The sequence below is a fragment of the Fundulus heteroclitus genome, chromosome 19, assembly GCF_011125445.2.
Source record: "Fundulus heteroclitus isolate FHET01 chromosome 19, MU-UCD_Fhet_4.1, whole genome shotgun sequence".
NCBI lineage: Eukaryota > Metazoa > Chordata > Actinopteri > Cyprinodontiformes > Fundulidae > Fundulus > Fundulus heteroclitus.
Window position 1 is genome coordinate 18,116,469 of NC_046379.1, and position 21,057 is coordinate 18,137,525.

The following is a 21,057-nucleotide window of genomic DNA, read 5'->3' on the forward strand; positions in this document are numbered from 1 at the left end:
GGGGGATTACACGTGTTACATTCAATAAAGTGAGGGCCCTCAATGTCAAGGAGAAAGGCAAACACAGCCATTAACCTCTCCTCTTCGATTTCTGGATGCTCGAGTGCTGCATGGCAAAACACCGCCTAATGCTGGGGTGGAAAGCTAAAGCAGATACCTGCGAGGAATTAAACAGGATACATTTAGTGGGATTATAAATGTTTAAAAGATCTAAATAAGAGATATCAAGGCCGTGGATACAGAATACCGACACGCAGCAGCAGGGAAAAAAAAAAAAAAAAAAGAAATCCAGCCTCTAACAGGAATACATTTATTCAATCGGGATAAATTTACATAAGGAAACTGTTTGCAGAACTAATGGTACCCCTGCTGTCAACAGTACAACTCCACTTCAGGCTAGGATAGCACTTCCTCCTCTTCGACACAGTTTCACAGGGTTAAAGCATACAGAGATGGGATCTTTGATGAGTCCTGTTTGCGCAATCACTTTGAATCTCTTTTCTCTTCAACTCATTCAACAGATTTTCTATAGGATTTTGTCCTGAGGACTGAGCCTGCCATGGAGGAAGGTTGATTTTGTGTTCAGTGAACCATTGCTGCGTTGATTAGGCCAACATATGTGATAATTATCCTGCTGAAAGATCCAATGATGATCTATTCTCAGTTTTCTGAGGCAGTGCATCAGAGGTTTTTGTTTTTTTTATGTCCTGGTGCTTTAAAGAGTTAAGTGAAATAGAAGAGAAAACCGAACACACAGCATCACAGATCATCCACCATACTTTACAGTGTCTATCAAGTGTTTGTTCCACATGTTCATCTTTTATGTCTCCACCTGAACACCTGAAGTGTTTGTTGACAAAAAAATATCTTAGTTTCATTTCACCAAGTCACAAACTTCCAGTGAAAGCCCCAATTAGTTGGTGCGTAGATCGTTGTAAAACAGTCGCGGTTAAAAATGCACTGAGAAATTGGCTTGTGACCAGATAGATGAGCCCCAACTACAGATCAGACAATGTTAAAAAAAAAAAAAAAAAAAAAAAAAAAAAAAAAAAAAAAAAAAACTGATATTTTTCTACTCCTTAAACATACTGAGCCACCAGGTCACAATGACAGTCTTGCGTGTGGATGCTGCTGCTAAAGTGATATGAGGACAAGCCATTATTAGTGTCTGTGGGGTGTTTAAAAATTAAGTAAGTAGAGGAGATGCAAGTGGGTGTTGAAAATGAAACTATTTTTACGTGTCGAGACAAATTAGCATTGTATTTAGTCCAAAAGAGAGACTTTCAGCAGCCAGGATGCCGTCGTTTATCTGTTTGTCCCTCCATGGACAGGCCTCCCCAGACCAACCCTGACCCACCACCAAACCAATCATGCTGAACAATGTTGCAGGCAGCAGAACACTAACCACAGCTTCTCCACATGAGCTCAGAGTGAACCTGCTCTTATCTGTGAAAAGATCCTGCTCGCCTAGAGTAACGGCCTGCCTCCTAGAATCTCCTCAATGCTCTTGAGACCGTAGGAGACACAGCACACCTTCTGAAAATGCCACGTACTGATGTGCCATCCTGGTGGAGTTGGACTACCTGTGCGTCCTCTGAAGGGTCCTGGTTTCGCTTCATGCTACAAGTAGAAACACTGACCCTGATCAAATAGAAGAACTACTAAAAAGCTGTCAACAAATAATGAGGAGGGAAAAAATTGGCTGTGGCCTCTACCTGCAAAGCCATTCATGTGTTGGGGGTCGCCTCATTGTTGCCCCTTTAGTGCACCTGTTGTTGATTTCATTACCAGCAGAACAGCTGACACTGATTAACAACCCCCTCTACCACCAGACTGACCAGATTAATACTCCAATGTCCGTATTCACAAAGATTCTCAGAGAGCTCCTCTCTTAGCCTAGATATTCCTTCCTAGGAGTCTGACGTGGTCTAAAGTGGTTTAAAAAGGTGGGAGGAAAACGATGGGCGCAGCGCCTCTGTCCGCACCGCTCTGGGAGGAGATTAGAGAAGTGTAATTGGTCCTGGTCACGTCTTGTCTTGATTTATTTTTAAACAGGCTGAAACTCCTTTTCATCAGTAAGTATGACATCTATGAACATAAGCATGTATACCCCAACATACAACTTGGAATATGTTTAAGCTCACAAACAAAGTCAGAAAAACAGTAAATCGTGTTCAGAGGAAAAATCCCATCCTGAAAACAAATGTGCAACTGTATGGGTTTCAAATTGACAGTAGTTATGTATTGCCAGAGAGATATTCATAAAGGGTAAACTTCCCTGCTGTTGAAGACTTTTAACCTAACTATTTTAATCACTTTTGATTTATTTTTTTTCATTCTAATTTAGTTTTCTCTTTTTTACCCTTCCAATTGTAGCAATTTAAGATATAAACCACATGTATAGGGGATTATAAAAACATTATTATTATTATTATTATCATCATTATCAATAATAATAATAAACACTCACTTTTCCAAATAAAATTCAAAGGGTTGCTTCTTGTGATCAGCACGCATATTATATATATATATATATATATATATATATATATATATATATATATATATATATATATATATTATAAATAGTATACTGACAACAAATTGTAGGCTTTCAAACATCTTTTTTAAAGTGCAACAAGGAGGGTTACTGTAAATGAATAATGTGAATATTAAGTGTAAACATTCACAGTAACCCCATGATGATCACAATGATAGCTGTCACGTTTACCTTGTGTTTGGAATGAATCCAGTGGTGATTCCTGCTGCCTGCTACTTAAAGGCTCCCACATACTCGTGCGTACTAAAGTTTCGGGACATCCACCCGACATGTTTGTACAAACTAGCAACATCTTTTTTGGCATATCTAACTTTTCTTTTTATGTGTGACACCCACACTCCAAGCTGGCAGCAGCAAGGATGCACAACATTGCAGTCATTCTTGCCTTATGTCACTCTCTTAGCCTACATGGGTAGAATGCAAACGGAAGGAAAACTGTTCCTTTATTGACCTTTTTTTTCCCCTACCATCGATATACATCTATCAATCGATATATATTGTTATTGAATTATCACACAGCCCTACTCTGAAGACATCCCAGCAGAAAACATTATAGCACAGCTTATGAATAGGAAATGTCCGTAGGTTGGATCGGATTTATTTAGTCTTGGGATTCTTTGTGAATCAGTGTACAGAGGTTTAACTGACTTGATGTTATACTCTAATTAAAAACTGCTCCTTTAATTATTTTGAAATGTGTACATTAAAAATGTCTCATTGAGTTGAAATTCAAACTAGGAAAGTTGGGGCTCGCAGAGCCACTGCAATTTCAGGATCCAGAATGTCTGCAGTGTTGGAAAAGTTGGTATCAACTATATATCAACTAGGTATCAACTTTGTTTTTTTAGTATATCTGAAAAAGTGCTGCACAGCCTCTATTTTTTCCCCAATATGCTCCTTCAGTTTTTAACCTATAAAATGCAAGAAAAATCAAAGGCAGCATAAATGCAAAGGGCTTAAAAACAACTGTCCTCCCCAATGAAATCCTGATTAGGGCTTTAATACAACATTGAGCCTTAAAGTCATGTTAACTGTATGGCAACATAAATATGGGTCTTTATCCAGCCTAGTTTGCCTGTGTCATGTCATGTTTATACCCCCAGGAAGCTAAGGGTCAAAAATTACTGATTAAAAGCTCCTGATAACTCTGATCATCTTTTTTAAAAAAAAAAGCATATTTACTAAAAAGTAACTAAAGCATACTCCATGCTTTAGTTACTTTTATTTTAAAGGCATTGTTGGGGGTACAAATAAATTTATTGACAGTATTATCCATAGCGTAAATTTACCCATAATAAAGACTGAATTTTATAGTGTGAGATCATGCTGCTGCAAAAAAAGATAAATTTAATGTGGATATTTACATATTTATTCTTTTCTTTCTTTACCAGGGGAGCCAATGTGTTTCCCTACTGCTGCTTAGCCTTATTTGGTTTAATTTCAATTATAAATCACTCGTTGTTGGTTAATTATGTTTGACAAAGGCAATACAACTGAGAGAAAAAAAAAGACATTAAACCCTAGGATTAAAAGAAGGGATAAATGTGGCGCAGAGTGCAACTTACTGAGGGAATCTATCTTTCAGCCTCTGCATACATTGCCGTGTCGGTCTCAGCTGCTCAGTCCACCTCGCTATCTCTTTATACTCAGCTCGGGACAGCCTCATCCTCAAGCTCCTATCGTATCTAAAAGCACAAAGAAGAGCAGAGAAATTAGCCAAAGGGCGTCAGGAGTCTGGTGTTAGGAGCAGAACTGACAGCTGTCAGAGCCAGCTGAGCTGCTATCAAACTTAGCTTCATGTTAACACACACACCACGGCAAAGAGCTCGCACAAACATTTCCTCCTGTCTATACAGAGTTATTACACGTTTCAGTAAACAGCGCACAGTAAAATAATATTCGAGTTGCTTAACTAGCATGTAAAATGCATTGTTTACCCTCAATTCCTGCTGCCTGTGGATATCCTCCGATAGCTGCTTCCCGCTAGCAAGTTGAAGCAGAAGCGTTGTTGTGAGGAGCGCTTTGATTGGCTCACCGGTCGCCAGGGGGTACAGTAAACCGGCAGATGATTGGTGATTAGGTGACGTAGAGCGGCGCAAGCGTGAATCCTATTGGTTCCAGCGTCTGGCTGTGTACACAAGGGCTGTCTCGGTTGCGATCTGCTTTTCAGCCCCTGGACCCTGAAGTGCTACAACTCTTGAAATACAGGTAGGATGTCAGAGATGAAAGGAAGACGTACGGATGTTTTTTTGCAATGTAGTCTGCATCACACCGAAATAAAACAAAACGCATAATTCAAAATACTACTTGTAAAGATAGTAAAACAAGTTATTGTTACTGCTTTATTTAGATATTTAATTGCGTTTTTTCTGTCTTGCTGATTCAACAGTTTAAGGAGATTTCAGCTCTAGTACTTCACCTGGTGAATGAAGGGCAGGGCCAGTTTATTTATAAAGCATTGTTCAGTTACAACACGATTCAAAGTGCTGTAAAGGAGTGTCCACCTAGGAGCAATGATACAGAGCCGCCTGGCCCTTTTGGCCAATATCGGCTAATGCTAAGGGATAATATGCTGTATTCACATCTGGCTGGCAAATGCTTTCCCTGCTTTTGATAGTTTATTAAATTCACTTTTCAGCTCTATATCAGAATTTTGACCTTGGTTGCTTATTGTGTTCCAGTTCAAACTGTCTAAAGCGTTAGCCTCGTGAGACCATCCTGATCTCGCGAGCTTTCAAGGTTTCACTCGCAGATCAGTCTGGATACTCTCCGTTGAAGAAAATTTGGAGCCGTTCACCAAACGAACGTCCAATCAGCGTTGGCTTTGAGGCGGGTTGAGGTGTGACGCAACGGGAAGCGCGTCAGTTCAGTCTTAACAACATGGCGGCTTCAGCCGATGAAACTAGCGTTAGCGTGGCTATCGAGCAAGTTTTATCGGAATTACAGAGTATTTCTTTGCTGAGTTAATGAGCCTTTACCTGCAGCAGCAAGAGTAGCTTGGCTTGTGGTTGTGTTTTCGTCGTCGCTCTGTTACGAGCGACGACGAATCTGATTGGTTCATTTGGCCCGTCTATCACCAACATAGGCCAATCAGCTAACCAGTATTTTCGCCCCTTCCCAAAATTACTTCAACGGAAGGTTTCCAGATGGATATGCGGAGCAAATCTATCTGGCGGAGTCAGGTAACTAAAGCGTGATAATTGCTTTAAACTTCACATCAGTGTTAAAATACACACCATGATTATTATTAAAAAAATACTCCATCACTTAGCAATCCCGCACTCCATATTAGACTTACTGTTTCCTTGCACCTGCTTATCAACATTTCACTGTAATGACAATAGAGTTCATTGTGTGGCATGCATAGTAGACTACATGTGTCTATTAGCTTTTCAGCAGTTTTCAAAGAATCATAATTTTCATATAACAGCTTTTCACATGTTCGTTTGAGATATTTAAATACAGTTTCTACAAATCTTAGGCTATCAAGAGATATCACAACTTCAGCAGCTGTAAGGACTCCCGCTGTGCCCTCCACCTCAGAAATGACCAGGTATGCACCACCAGGAACAAACGCTGTACCACTGGACCTTCTCTAACTAATTTAGTACGAAGAGAGTTACTTCACGGAGGCCCATTTTTATTTAGTTGTAAGAATATTGATATTGTGATTCAGATTTTTAATATTATTTTTAATTTGTTAAGCATGCAAATTGGGTGATATGTCTTCTTATAAATGAAAGACAGCAGTAAAAACAACACATTTCAAATCTAAGGGGGAATACAATGTAAATTCTCAAATAGGGTGCCATATTGGGTAAGGGCGGCTCTGCGAGTGATGTGAGTTAATTTTGTCACATTTCTACTTTGATAGGGAACACGTTCAGCTCCTTTGCTCTGACAAAACATAAACTAGTGTAACAGTTTGAATACAATACATTGGGTCAGATTTTAAGAAATATTTCTGAACATAAATAGTGTTACTTTAACAGCTACAACTAGATACTTAATGGAAGTAGTTCAATTCCAGGAAATTACTAAGATCATTATGCGTATGTGGGTTGTCCTCGTGTGAAAAAGAATGAAAAAAAGAAAAAAGAAAAAGAAAAAAAGAATGAAACATTAGTAAGTGGTTGTAATTAATGCATAAAACAGGGAAATAGTAAAAACGTTTAAATGTACTTCAATAAGGTGACACAGAACACCTTAACGCACTTTAGAACTATAAATATAAAACTTTCTTCTCTCACGTCTTGTCTTTTTATTGTCACTATTCTTCCTTTATCTTGGGTAAGGACTTACAAAAGTAACCCTAAAGAGTAAGAGTTGCATGGATTGATTTATTTGTGTGCAGTGATTTGCTTGTGACAAGACAAATTTTACATTTACGTCCCACCAGGACTGTAAGGTCTGAGTCTGAAGGGGATCAGCCGGCAGCAGCTTCAGGCATGCGCTGTTTATTTGTAGTCTGGATGCAGAGGGGCTCCAGCAGGGAGGAACTGTTGCTTGAGGGCTGGGCCAAGTGCTTTTGGACGGAGAGGGTCCAAGGGCATCAATTGCTGTCACTGAGATGAATAAAGGTTAACGTACATCATTAGCGCTGCGGTGCATCTTATCGATTAATGCGTGTCAAATGGCGCCTTTAATATACACTGGCCGCTTCTTGCCAAAGTGCACCGAGACAAGACAGGTTATCAGACTCCAGCCTTGGGAAGGCTTCTCAGAAGCATCAATGTTTCTGAATAGCACAGCTTTAAACCACGGTACCGTTATGAGCGATACATGCGTTCACGTCAGGGTCGCCAATAAAACCAGAAAGTATCACAAGAGTTGTGACTAGTCGCTTTTTTGGGGATCGGCATGCCACTTTGGTCCGAAAACCTGCTGAATACAGAGACAAAGTTGCTAACTTTGCAAAACTAGCTTATGCTGTTAAAGTATTTTTTTTTTTAATTAAACTATCTTTGAACATTTACAAATGAAAATGACTGATTAAGATTTTTTTATGTTTTGAATGGCTACTATTTAATACCCTCCAACATTTCTTTTTTATTGCATGACTTTTAATTTACTTAAGTTTCCTGTCACCTGACCAGCTATGACAAAACACATCAGCGATGGTGATACATCGCAGGGTAACAAAACGTCACAATAACAACAAGCACATTTATTTTAACCAGTAAACATTTGCTTTGCATTTGCTCAGTGAAAAAATGCTTCAGCCTTCTCTTTGCTCCTTAAAACAGCAATGAGGCTATGTTGTAAATGTTTTCTTTTCCTTTAAATTCTGATGTTTTCTAGCGGTGTATTTTAGGTGATTAAAGGACTATTTCTTTAAGGCCAATGTGTCTAATGCATCCCTTGGGTTCAATATAATTTTAAAATGTGTCCCAGCAGCACTAAATTAAGCCCCAATTAGCACTATATATCAATAATTGAGATTTATGTGTCTTTAAAGATGTAAATGCAGCCTCCTGTTGGAACGTTTACTTTATGTTATTTAGCTTTTCTCCCTTGCAAGTGGACAATGCACCGAAAGCCTCCGTCTGACCTGTGTGGCATCAGAAAATAGACTGTATTGTTGTTGGGTGGTGTAATATGATGTCTGAGATGAGCTCGAGGTCTCGAACAGCGTGTTCACCAGCACAATCCGTCGGTCTGAAAGGGCTCAGCGCTCCGTGGTTGCTACAAAAGGGGAGCTGTGTAGCGGGATTGCTGCGTCCAGATAAGATCAGGGCCTCTGAGGAAGTCTGCTCTGATTGCTACAAAGGGCTGAGGTCAGGGGCTGGAGAAGCAGTTTATTCATCTAGGTATCAGAGGATCAGGGGGCTTTGGTGGGGAGCAGCGTGTTTAATAGGTATAAAAGAATCCATGTAATGCAATGGAATAAAAAGATCAAAATCAGAGAGGGGGGTTTGAAGGCTGTGCACTGTAATAGCTCCAAAAGCCAGGGGATCAGAGATTTTGTTGCAGCGGTATCTTACTCTTTTTTTTTTCTTGAGTGCAATACAGTGTGTGTGTGTGCGTGTGCACGCGTGTTGGCGTGCATCTCCGACTGCGATGAGAGCTATCCCGGACCGCGTCTGAGGCTGAAGTGATTGAGGGGATGCAGTGAAATGATGAGAGCTTCGGAGGCTGAGAGTAAACAGGGCAGCGGCACACCCAGTGTCGCTAACCAGCTGTGAAGCCTGCTCACAGTGGGAGATGAATTTACAAAGGATGTGTCCCTCTGATATCCAGGCGGGGCTGCACTGATCTCTGCTTCACGGCTCTCGGCACATCATTGTAGTGCTAAGCACTGAGCCACTAATGGTACTTAGATACCTTAATGGCAGGAAAACATTTACATTTTGCTTGTAGCACAGGGGGACATGGCTGCGGACATGTGTGTGGGGCAAAAAAACAAAAAAAAAAACATTTTTCTCTCATCTTTCTTTTTGTTTGTTCAACAGTATCCTGCAGAAAAATTTAATAATATGCAACGATGTGTAATTTCATTTACTAGCGCAGTTTAAAGTTAAAGGACCAGACTCAGAGCGCTATGGGGTTCTCACAGTGTGATAGCTGGTATTTACATTAAGGCTTTGAGTTAAAAATGTTTGATCTAACTAATTTTATTTAAAACAAAAGCTACGCTTGTCTCTTTGTCTCCTAACACAATACAGAGAATATTATCAATATAACGTTTTTTTATATTTTGATTTCGAGACACAGACTTAACCAAAAATATAAAATAAATCCAGTTTTTAGTGCTTGTGAAAATTATTACATTCTTGCCATTCTACTCAGGCATAGCTCATAGCTGATTGGTTGCGTAATTAGTTAGGCTATTTGCTCAGTTAGAAGTTGCAGTCAGCTGCTTTTCACACGTGTCAGTGGTGACTTGCTATCTGTTGTAACAAAATAGCAATACCTTTAATATAGGTGGTCGCTTCAGCTTCCACACCTCAACTGTGTCTTATTACCTGGTAATGTGTCTAAACAGCGGAAATCTTCTTTCTTTTAAGCAAAATAAAAATATAGTAGCCTTCTTCAAGGCTACTGACTAACAGTGTGCAGCAATAGGTAGGGGAGGGGCAGTGCAGCTGTGCCAACAGCAGGAGAAAACACTTTTTAAACTGCAGGAGGGATGTGGCTTCTGGTGTCAGTGGTTTTGAAACCATGACGTTGCAAAACCTTGGTTACCGTGATTAACTATGAGCCGGCCCATTACTAAAGAAACAGACGTTCTAAAATGTGCTAACATTTAAATTATCAGGAATATTACCATATAAACATGATGAATATGTAGAAATTCAATAGTACCACATAATTCCCCCCTCCAATATTGAGCAAGTCCTGCCATTTAAAATCTCAGATCAGACACGGGGCAAATTGTAGGCAGGAAATGCCTCTAGTATTAGCAAGGTATCAGATTCACTCTCCCCACTTCCGGCAACCCCTCAGAGGATGACAACCCATAAAAAGCCCACATCCATATTTTGCATCCCCCCCAAGAAAAGATATTTGTTTCACCCCAGCTTTAAAATCCCCAATTTCATCATCCTTTGTCCAAAGTTAATTAAAGAGGCATGCAATTAAACCCAATTGTGCTTACCCTCTTAACATAAGCACGCACACATTTTTTGGCTGTAAATTGTTCGATTCAAACTCGTGGCAAAGGTGAGCAAATACAGCCCATTATTAGGGCAATTGATAATATTTTGAAACTGTATTTCTGTCCAAGCGGCTAGATGCAGAAACAAAGACTGCAGCGCCGAGCTCATTAATCATAGTCAACGGGCTGTCCGGGTGCAATTTGCATGACCGAGGTGGCTGCACATGCTGCTGTTCAGATAGGCTGCTGGATCTGCCTCGGTTTGGCCAGGCCGTTAACTCTGCGTCAATCAAGGATAGCCCAGTAACAGTATGACGGACGAAGAGGGGGAAAAAAACATTTTCTTCTCATTACCCAACACTTCTTCTTCTGCTCTCTTTCTGTTTTTTTTTTTTTTTGTTTGTTTTTTCCAGCCCGATTTCCTATTCTGGCTGGGACTGATACTATTGTGGTGAATAGAAAAAAGGTAAAAAAATAAAAAAAAAGCTGGACAACAATAAAACACACACAAAGCATGCTGATGGATGTTCGGTTGTATTGACACTCCATATTAATTAGGTGTGTATCGTCCGTAATAATCGGAAGTCCTTTCATCAATGAGGAAAAGCTATTTTTATGATCATTTTCGACATCTTTGATCCATTTTAACTTGAGATAATTGGGTTGAGGCGTGATGCAGAAAAGTTCAAAATGAAGCAGTTTCACAAAGCTGTAACCTTACCGCTGGGTCTATAATCCGAATTCCTATTATCTCATCACAAGCTTTTTTTTTTTTTTTTTTTTTTTAAAGAGAGGCAACTTGAATTTTAATTGTTACTCCCTAAAAGCGTGTGTCAGTGCTTTCAAGCCTGGTTATGCGTATCTGTAGCAGACATTGAAGTGTGTTGTGCGTCACCCACCCACCATCACCACACAGACACGTGAGCGCGGCCCGCGTCTGGTCTGGCCCCTCACTGCTTGTCGGGGATCATGCTGTCCCCCCCCCCCTGCCCCACCGATCCCCTGATATCCTGGAGGCATTTTTCTCATTATCAAATATTGTTTGATGTCTTTGTTTCTTGATGATTAACCATGGTCACCACTGGTCTGGATTGTTTGAAATTTAATTTTGGGAGGAGGGTTGGGGTGGGGTGGGCTGGGGTGGGCTCTCAAGTACCTGCAGGAAGGCCGACTGGTGGGGAGGACACCCGTGTTTTATGCGTGCCATTTTCCACGCTGAAATGCAAGAGGACGCACATTGAATAAACACAATAAATCCTGGAGAATCATTAATGGAGCAGCAGTCCTTTTTATGACTATTGTTGCTCAACGTTGAATCGAGACGCAATAAATCCAGGATTTTATGCAATGAGCCCAGTTTTTTTTTTTTTGCGTAACCGTGATGAGGCTCAACGTGACTCTTTGTCTGCGTATATTTTTTAAAAGCCAATGCAAATATTTGTTGTTCCAAATGATGCTCGTCGCAGCGTCTTCCGGCGCTCCTCCTGACAATGACTTTGAGCGTAATTTTAGCCTCACGAAGACAAACCGCTCGCATTGGGAATCAAGGATTTATGATTGAATAAACTTTGCGAGCAAACAAATAGGGAAACAATGCTCTCCCCCTAATGCCAGCATGTCAAAACTATATTGAATACATGAAATATCTGTGTATCTGAAGCCTGAATAGCAACCATTATATCGGTGTAATGATATTATCCCCAGAAATTTGGAGTGAAAGAAAAATGGCAGAAATGAGTGGTACCATTGTCTGCCCCGTTTTATTTAAACAAATTGCACGAGCAGAGCGGGAGAGAGAGAGAGAGAGAGAGAGAGGGAGAGGGAGAGACACAGGCTGATGGAGGCAAAGAGAGACAAAAAGAGAGAAAGTGCTCAGTGAATGAAAGGTTAGGCGTCGTCCCGTGTGTTTGTGTTGTCAATAACTGAAGAAGGCTGTCAAGAAAGTGGGGAGATAAAGGTCAATAACTAAGGCAAATGTGTTCGTGTTTGTTCGCTCCCGCTGATAGTGCAGCAAACGTCAGAGCCTGTGTCTGAAACCTGCACAATAACACAAATAGTGGGGCTACAGCAGTGGAATAGTCATTATTACTAGTATTATTATTGCTGCTGCTGCTGCTGCTGCTGCTGGGAGTGCGAAGGGAAACCTCAGCACATGGCTGTGACAGCCAGCTCGGTGTCACTCAAACATCACTCCGTAATGAAACGTGCCAGAGATCTGAAACAACGATGATAAAGTGTAAACATGCGGAGATTAAGCTTCCGCATTACTGTGACGTTTGTCATATGATCTTAAAGCCCTCTAAAGCCTGTTGCAGGAAATAATGGTCAGGAAATTCTACATTTTGAAACGCTTAACTGTTTATTGGATGCTTTTAATGATTCAGTCCTTTTTGTAAAAAAAATACCGTCTAGATTCCTATTTTTTTTGTATTATAATTAATAAACAAAACAATAATGATAAATTCTAAACATGCAGAGATTATGCTTCCAGTTTGACATCATCGTAACCGTTCAGAGCTTGACGCCAGACATAATGGATGCCTTTAACAAAGCATTTTTTTTTTTATCCTTTAGATTTCTTAATATGTTTTGTATCATAATTGATACATTTTTTATGGTCAAGAATTTTGTATATTTTTCCAACCAAAATGATGTGGATTGAATGCCTCATAAACGTATGGCAGAAGCAGAGTATAAATAAAAAAAAAAAACAACTGGTGCATTAAGCCATATATTATACTTGAATGCTTTTGCCTCAGCTTTACTATAAGAAATGTATGTCTGTGTTTTTTTGTTTTTTGTTGAATGGCTCTACTACAGACTCGTTTTTCAAAAATATTGTTTTTAAATGTAATTTTCTGTAAGTATTTCAGAAGAACATTTTATTTCATGGAAACTTGTTTTTTTTATTTTTTTTCTGGGGATCGGGGGGATGCATGTCACCATCCTGGACTAAGAGAGATTTGTTACAGCACGTTTTTGAGGCAACTCTCTATTATACACATCTTAAAAATAAAACATTTGACATTATTTGGTTGAATGTAACCTTTATGAAATTAAATATACAAATAACAATAATACATTGATTCAGCACTTTTTATTATATTTGTTATTTTATATTTTACATTAATATAGGATCAGTTTGTATCAATTTATTACTTTCACAAGGCACAGTTTTTATTACTTATAGTGGAAGAGAATAACTTTGCTCTTGATAATTTCACCATTTTAAAATGGCATTTAGTATTTTTGAAAAAAAATAAGACAAAAAAAAAAACAACAACATTAAATAAGGCCCAATTTCTGCAATATATTGTTAAGCTGTTTTGCTTCAATTCATCAGGCATTCCCGTTATTTGTATAAACGCTACAGTCTTGTTTTATTCTACTGCTATTTAGTGCATTTTCGTAGCCTTGAGAGCAATAAACGTGCAATTAACAGACTTAACTAATTCATGAGGAACATTGTAAACCCAACAAAAGGCGTAAGTACTGTACAGACACCACTGTCACTGGTGAATATTGTTATTGTGGTGCTTTTAATTGCAGACTGAGGAGGAGGAGGAGGAGGAGGAGGAGGAGGGGGAGGAGGCCGTGTGTTTTGAATATAGGTCTTTGGTTACCATAGCAAAAAAAAGAAACACAAGCTTCCCACTTATATTTAACGTCAGAGGGTACGTGGAGGTGTTAAATTTTCTACTTTAACCCAGTTGCAAAACTAATGACCCTTTTTAAAACACAAAGACAGCAGATAGTGAGCAATAATTCCTCAGGCAGCAGCGTGAAATCCTGCGACCATTCAGCCTGATCTGTGGTCAAAGAAAAGGTCCCGCTAGTTTGGTTTCCCATTTTCACACAAGCTTCCTCTTCTTAGTTATTATTATTTTTTTTCCATCTGCTTTAACTTTTGTCATTTCGAAATCAGCCCTGAATAAGCTTATTCTCTGTATGAATCTGCGGTAATTAAAGCTATAAATCAGGTAAAGTATATTGCCTGAAAAGGCTGATTAAAATCCCTGCCTCGCATTCTGGGCTTTTTTTTTTCTTTTTTTGTGTGTGTGTGTAAACGTGAGAGGTTTTCTTTGCTGTTGTCCGCAAAATTTGCAAACGTGTCTCTGTGTTTTCTACGGATGGAGCAGAAATGTACCTGTAGTAGGTGGATAAAGTCCATAGGGGAAAGCAGATCCCTCTGCCTTTTGTCGCACGCTCCCCAGTCAGTTTGTTTGTTGTTTGTGGAGGGTCGTAGCGGTTTACATTACATATGATTATGTAAATCTGGAGCTGTTCCTGCGCATTAAGGGTCGATGCATTTTCACAATCTTTTCTACAGCAGTCAAGTTGCTATTTCGGAATGCTTTTATTATTTGAGAGTGCAACAAAGAAAGTCTTTTGTTCACTCTTTGCCACACACACACACACATGCATATAAGCATAGGCAAACACACATACACATACACTCCCAGAGATGTGCACTTTTTCTGCTTCTGTCCATGACTTACTACTGTCCCCTAGTGGCGCTATCCTCCACAGCCTCGGTATCCATTTCCATCAACTTTCCACACTTCCATTCACCTGACTTCCTCTGTCCACGTCATGCTCCCTCCCTTTCTCCCTGTCTTATCATACTCAAACATTTAAAGGGCTGATTTGTTGTATTGTATGACAGAAAGCTCCAATTATGCATTGCTGTGTCCACAGCGAGTTTGCTTTCAATGGAGGGTTCAAACAGAGTCAACAAAAACAGGAACCCTGATGTTTTGTGGCTATTGTGAGGCCAGGGCTCGTGTCAATAAGGTATTGTTTGGTCAGAGTGCCACGCCGAAACTGCAGGGAGAATGTTATCAGACCTGTAGAAATTGGCCGTGTGTGTAATAGTGTTAAAATGCAAGGAGGGTTGTTTGAGCAAGCACAACACAAGTGCGCACAAGGAATAGGCCTCAAATGCTTCTTGTCAGTGCTTTAAAAAAAAAAAAACGGAGCCACATAAACTTAACCGTTTTCTTTAAGAACAAGAATCACTGTGATGAAATAAATTATTGCAATTTAACCAGTAAAATAAGACATATTTTTGGGATGTTATTGGAGCTTAAACCCCCCCCAAAAAAATTTATTTTAGCTCCAATCTTATGTAAAATATACAAAAATGAAGCTACTGTTTTATTGCTTGGCTCAAATTAATTAAATATATTTCTCCTATCATTTACTTAGGTTCTATGTATTCTTTTGTGCGTTGACCTAAAGTTAAATTATCAATATTGGTTAATTTATATTTTATCAATCAAATGGAGACACAAAATAGTTTTGCACAATTAACAGGATAATATAAAGTAGTCATTCTTATTAATCATTCTATACCTACATGATTAGATTCATGACAATTGGTTTTGGTTAAGACATTAAACATGGTTGAACTTTTTAAATTTATCTCACTTAGCCTACTAAAAATCTGTGCTACTCTTGGTAGCACGTAACCTGTTTTCCTGACTAACAGCTTTTCAAATACCACATTTTACTAGTTTTTAATTATCCGTGTTAGTTCATTTGTTTGTTTGTTTTCTGTCTTTTTTCTTCTCTGTCTGCGATTTCTGTCTGAGAAAAGGGATATATTAATAAACTTTGATTTTAGCTAATATTGGCAGAGACAGCCTTGGATTTAAGAAGCTCAGCCTGCTAGCAAGTTCTGTTTTAGCATTCGCACAGTTACTAAACTATGAATAAGCACAGAACATTTAAATGTATTTTAGTATTTTAAATCTATTCTATACCACGTCACATGTAAACTGTTTTCCTGACAACCACAGGTCTTTCTAAATACAAGAACCTTTTTAGAATATATGTTTTATTTGTTTTTAACTATCCATATTAGTTCCTTTGCGTTTTTAGCCTTTTAAATCAGATTTTAATTTTTATGTTGTCTTGGAAAAGCACCTACTTTGTGATTTTTCTTTGTGTTTTATAGATAAACTTTACTTATATTTAGGGTGTGCCATTCATTGGCAACAACAGCCTGAGGCTTAAGAACTGTAGTGTGGTTTAGCATTAGAACTGTTGCTAAACTTATTAAGGCATAAAATGTTACCAAATACATATAAACGTTTTGAATATATTCTAAATGCATGGCAGCAAGGTCTGCACAGTGACACAGTGGGTAGCTCTGTTGCCTTGCTGCATAAAGTTTCTGGGTCTTTCTGCATGGAGTTTGCATGTTCTCCCTGTGCATGCGTGGGTTCTCTCCGGGTACTCCAGCTTCCTCCCACAGTCCAAAAACATGACTGTTAGGTTAATTGGTCTCTCTAAATTGTCCTTAGGTGCAATCCTGGAGATAGGCACCAACACCCCTCGCGACCCCATGAGGGATAAGTGATTCAGAAAATGGATGGATGGATGGGCATGGCAGCAACAATTTCAGGTTTAAGAAGCTCAGCTTGCTGATCGCGCTTTCTCTGGACCTGAGGTCCCACACAGACTGTTTGGAAGAAGGCCCAGCAGAGACTGGACTTCCAGCGGCAACTCAGTACAACCTTGGACAGGAGCTGCTAGAGTTCAGTCTGTTTTGTGCACATCATTCACTGTGGTGTTCGGTTCATTCACAAAACATGACAGATCCAAAACTAGAGCGAACAATTAGATCGGGGCTGACCTTCTCTTCAAAGAGCAGCTCTGCAGACCCCACACATCCTGCGTACAAAAAGTTTAGACACTTACCTTCAGGCTGGTGCTACAGAGTCCAAAAAATCCCAAATCCAAAAAAAGGCTAAAAAATAAAACAACTGGACTTCTTGTTTTATTTTTTAATAATATTTAATTTTTTTTGGATTGATCATGGCCTCGATGACTGATAATCTTCACCAACATCAGAATAGAAGTCCAGACCTTTTTTGGACTACAGAGACAGGTTCTTCCCCCAGTAAACAACAGTCAGAGTGCCCATGCCACGCTTATTCACACCAATCCAACCATGTCTTCCTTTTTTTCTTTTTCTATAAACATGTATGTATGCATATTTGCAAGAAAGAGATTTCCTTTTTTGTATAAATGTACTAAAATGTTTTCATTGAGAGCAAAGCGGAACCGAAGTCACATTTCTTGTATGAACCAACTCCGTGACTAAAGCTTGTTCTGATTTCGACTTTAGCTTTAGTACCGTTGCTAACAAACTTGAATTCTTGCTTCAGCACAGAATTTATTACAGCTAAAATCTGCATCACAGTCATTAAATTTCAGTCAGGTAGATGCTCAGTGAAAAAATCTATATAAATATGTCAGGGTGAATGAGAACTGAACCGTTGCCAACAGCATCTCAGTTAATATCAGCTAATATCAAACCAAAAATGTTGACGTATTATATATTACAAATCAAATTCCGCTCCTGTTTTTATATTTAGAAAATAATGTGCTTGATAAAAAATATTTTTTTTGTCATATTCCTTATTATATTTCACCTTGTAAACGACTTCTCTACAATTTCCTATTTTAAGTTAACTAGAACCCATATTCATTTCAAACTTTCAAACAAAATCTTTATGTTGTATGATATGTTTTTCTTCTCTGATCATTGCTATTCAGTAAGTAAATTTGGATGATAACCTGGAGCTGTGCTAATAAATAAATAGGCCAGGATCCCCTGGCAGGGCGCAGAAACACACAGCCAAGTCAGTCATGTCAAAAGTCCAATTACACAGGTTACAGTGGATGGCACCTCTGTCTCCAGTGCCTCGTCCCTCCTGGGATAGCTTTTCAATGAGAGGGCTATCACTCAAAGCCAAACCACATTCATTCATTAGTCTGTTAAGATGGCCATCAATTATTCATCAAGAAGGTGGCCAGTGGATTATTACTGTCAGCAGTAGGCTTATTGTAGCAAAGGTTGATTATGGCTTGCTTGATTTAGCGTGATCTACTGTTTGGGCTATCAGACAGAAGAGACTATTTAAAACACAAAGCAAAATACATCTAAAAGCGAAGTTCTGTTAAGAAGTAGGTCACCGTGGTTTACTTTTGATTCGGTGCATCATTTATTTATTTTTTATTTTTGGTTTATCTGTAAAATACCCTTAAAACCACCCCTTCTCCTGTCACTCTGTTTTTTTTTTTTTTTCATTGTGCTCACAGCTTCGTTTCCTTCTTTTTGTCCATGGCATCATCCCAGAAATTTACACTCACACCACTCTGTAAAGAGGTTTTATTAGAATGTTAAACAATCCTGTGGGGATTTTTCTGTAAAACTATATGGGGCTAGTAGTAAAATAGTTGTGCTAGCCCCGTAGGCAGACACAGTCCTGACATGACTGATTGGGTTAATGTGTTTCTTATTTCATCAATATAGGTAGTGAGTTTTTTGTAAAAAATATTAAATATTTCATGAAAATGTTAACTTTTTCTGTATTTGTGTCTAAATGAAAAATTACATATATTATAATTTTACCCAAAGGCTTTCTTCACACAACTCACAAGAAAAAAACTTTACCTCACAATGAGGTATTATTGTATCATTTTTCCAGTTGAGAAATCTGAATATGAACCTACTTGTCCCTTTCAAAGACCCACAGAGCGCCTTTTGACAACATGCACATGATTCAAGCTTCTTTTAAGCAAACAAGTTGCAAGTGAAGCAACATTTTAGCAAATACAGACCTTTGTGCCTTGCGGTATGAGCATCCTGTTGCAAAATTACATTTTGGTCCCATATTTGCAGGGTTTGTTCAAAATACCTTTTTGCATTTAGCAAACTGCTGTGAATATTAACTGTAAATATACATCGTGTGAAGAATCTCATTATTTACTTTAATATAGTGTCATCAACACAAAGTAGAGCAGAAACACCAAGTGGAATATTAAGGAGAAATGGTTTTTACCTATTTGTTTATTTATTTCTTTGCAAATAATTCTTCAGCCAGTATAGCTGACGATCAGTCAGATCAGATGGAGGACATCAGTAGACATCAGTTTCACAGCCTGACCACAGCCTCTCTATTGGATTTAGGTCAGCTTTTTTTTTTTTTACTGTGCAACCAAAAATCAGAAATATGCTTTAATCGTAACCATTCTATCGTAGCTCTGGGTGTATGTCTTTTGCAGCCTCTAATAGTTTTTCTCAGGATTAAATTCTTCCTGTCAGCTCTGAACAGCTTTCTTGTCCCTGCTGTAGAAGCCATCCCCACAGCCTGATGCTTCCACCACCGTGTTTCACAGTAGGGATGACATGTTTAGGTGAATATGAAGTGTTTTAGTACTCCACCACAAAGTCAAAACTATTCTTTCTGCTTTGGCTTTGCCTATCCCATAAAGTCCCACTTGAAAACATTGACATTTGTGGGGTTAATGTTAAGTTCAAGAGGTATGGATACTTTTGCAAGGAAGTATATGTGACATTTTACTGGCTTTATACTCTACCTTAACATATATATTTCTACTTTAAATTTCTAAAATCTTAACACACACATATCTTCTTTTTTTATTTATATTCATTGCTCTGTAAAAATGCTAAACTGCTTCCCATGGAAAGTTTTCCACAAACAATTTGCTGCGAGTGTTGAAACTACATCGCGGCATCCTGTAACTCAATGGCTCCCATTATATGGGTCGGAAAAAGTCATTTAGAAGACAAAAATCCGGGGTGTGTCAGAGTTCAAATGAAAGATAAGCACAGAGACGAGTTGACAAAGTGCAGACTTTCAACTTGGTGTTTCGGTTAGGATCCACAGCAGACACTTTCCACAGTGAAGTCTGTTTGAGATGGTTAAAAAATGAATTAATTCCCGCATCGTACAAAGACACTCACAACATATTTGCATTTTTTTCAAGGATCAAAGTCACCGGCCGTTTTAATTCCTATAGACTGTGGCCTGCGCATGCACCCTGTTTGCATCTCCCCGTGGATTCTCTTAATCTTGTCTTCTCTGTTTCCCCATCTCTGTACACCACCTCCTCACTGAGACTCTCTGAAGAAGGTGTCTAATTTAGTGGCTAAGAGGTGGATTTATTTCTGGGCTAGTTATGGAGAAGGTTGCTCCCTCGAGAAGTCCAATGACTGTTTACGGGCGCCCTGACAATGCCTCAGCAGATGATGAAGCACCTTCCGGGCTTCCTACCATGTCTCTTCCATCCCTCTCTGTCTGTTAGCTCGCCTTCATACACTTTGCTGTCTTTCTTCTTTTACTCTCCCTTCCCTCCACTTCTTGTCTCAGCCTTCCTCTCCTTTGCCCTTTGTCTCTTCTTATTTTTCTTTCCTCTGCAAAACCACATTGTCCCTGTTTGCTTTTGCATTTTGCAGCCGTTCCCACTTTTTCTCCCTGTAGAGCAGGCCCTATCTGCACACTCTGTCTGCTCCTGAGAATAAGAGAGCTTTCCTCTTTGTGTCTCTCTGCAATCCTTCTTCTTTTACACGACACACACACACACACACACACACACACACACACAGAGAAACATAGATATATGAACCAGCAAACAGAACTGTGGTCAGATTTTGTTTATGACGGGGAAAGGCAATATCGAGATTGTTTCAGAGTAGTGTCATCAGGTGAAATGTATCGCTGTCAGGAGTATGTTTTATGTGTCTGAGTCCTCGGCCGAAGCCATTTTGGGAAACAGAAAATAAAATCTCATATGACCTCCTCTGGTATAAAAAGTAAACTATCAGCTGTAAATCCGATACGCCGCCACGGTTGCCTGTGCGTAGAGGAGGAGCGGAAATGAGCTCTCCATGACCGAGAGCTTATACACGTGTCTCATATGTGTGTTTAAAAAATATCACTCTGTCATATAATCGCCCGACATAAAGATATTAAAGTTTTTTGTCAAAAGAAGATTGAGATTTTATTATTTTCTTAAACTTAAACTTGGTGACACTATAAAAAGTTACTCTCGGTAACAGAATACATGTAAATATATTTTTTTC

At 39.0% G+C, this 21,057-nt stretch overlaps 1 protein-coding gene across 4 annotated transcripts in view; it reads right to left on the minus strand.

The window, feature by feature from the left end:
• cdin1 (CDAN1 interacting nuclease 1) overlaps positions 1 to 4,583 on the minus strand; it is a 98,213-nt gene extending 93,630 nt beyond the window's left edge. Inside the window, exons 1-2 of one of the 4 annotated variants that reach the window (XM_021315907.2) lie at positions 4,498 to 4,583; positions 4,126 to 4,245 (exon numbers count right to left, since the gene is read on the minus strand). In XM_021315907.2, coding sequence (XP_021171582.1) covers positions 4,126 to 4,226 — 101 coding nt within the window. In that variant the 5' untranslated portion in view covers positions 4,227 to 4,245; positions 4,498 to 4,583. Of the gene's footprint in view, positions 1 to 4,125; positions 4,246 to 4,497 lie in introns of those variants that run through there. The other 3 variants (XM_036150408.1, XM_036150409.1, XM_036150410.1) reach the window with 3 other exon arrangements.
• Positions 4,584 to 21,057: the final 16,474 nt, after the last annotated feature.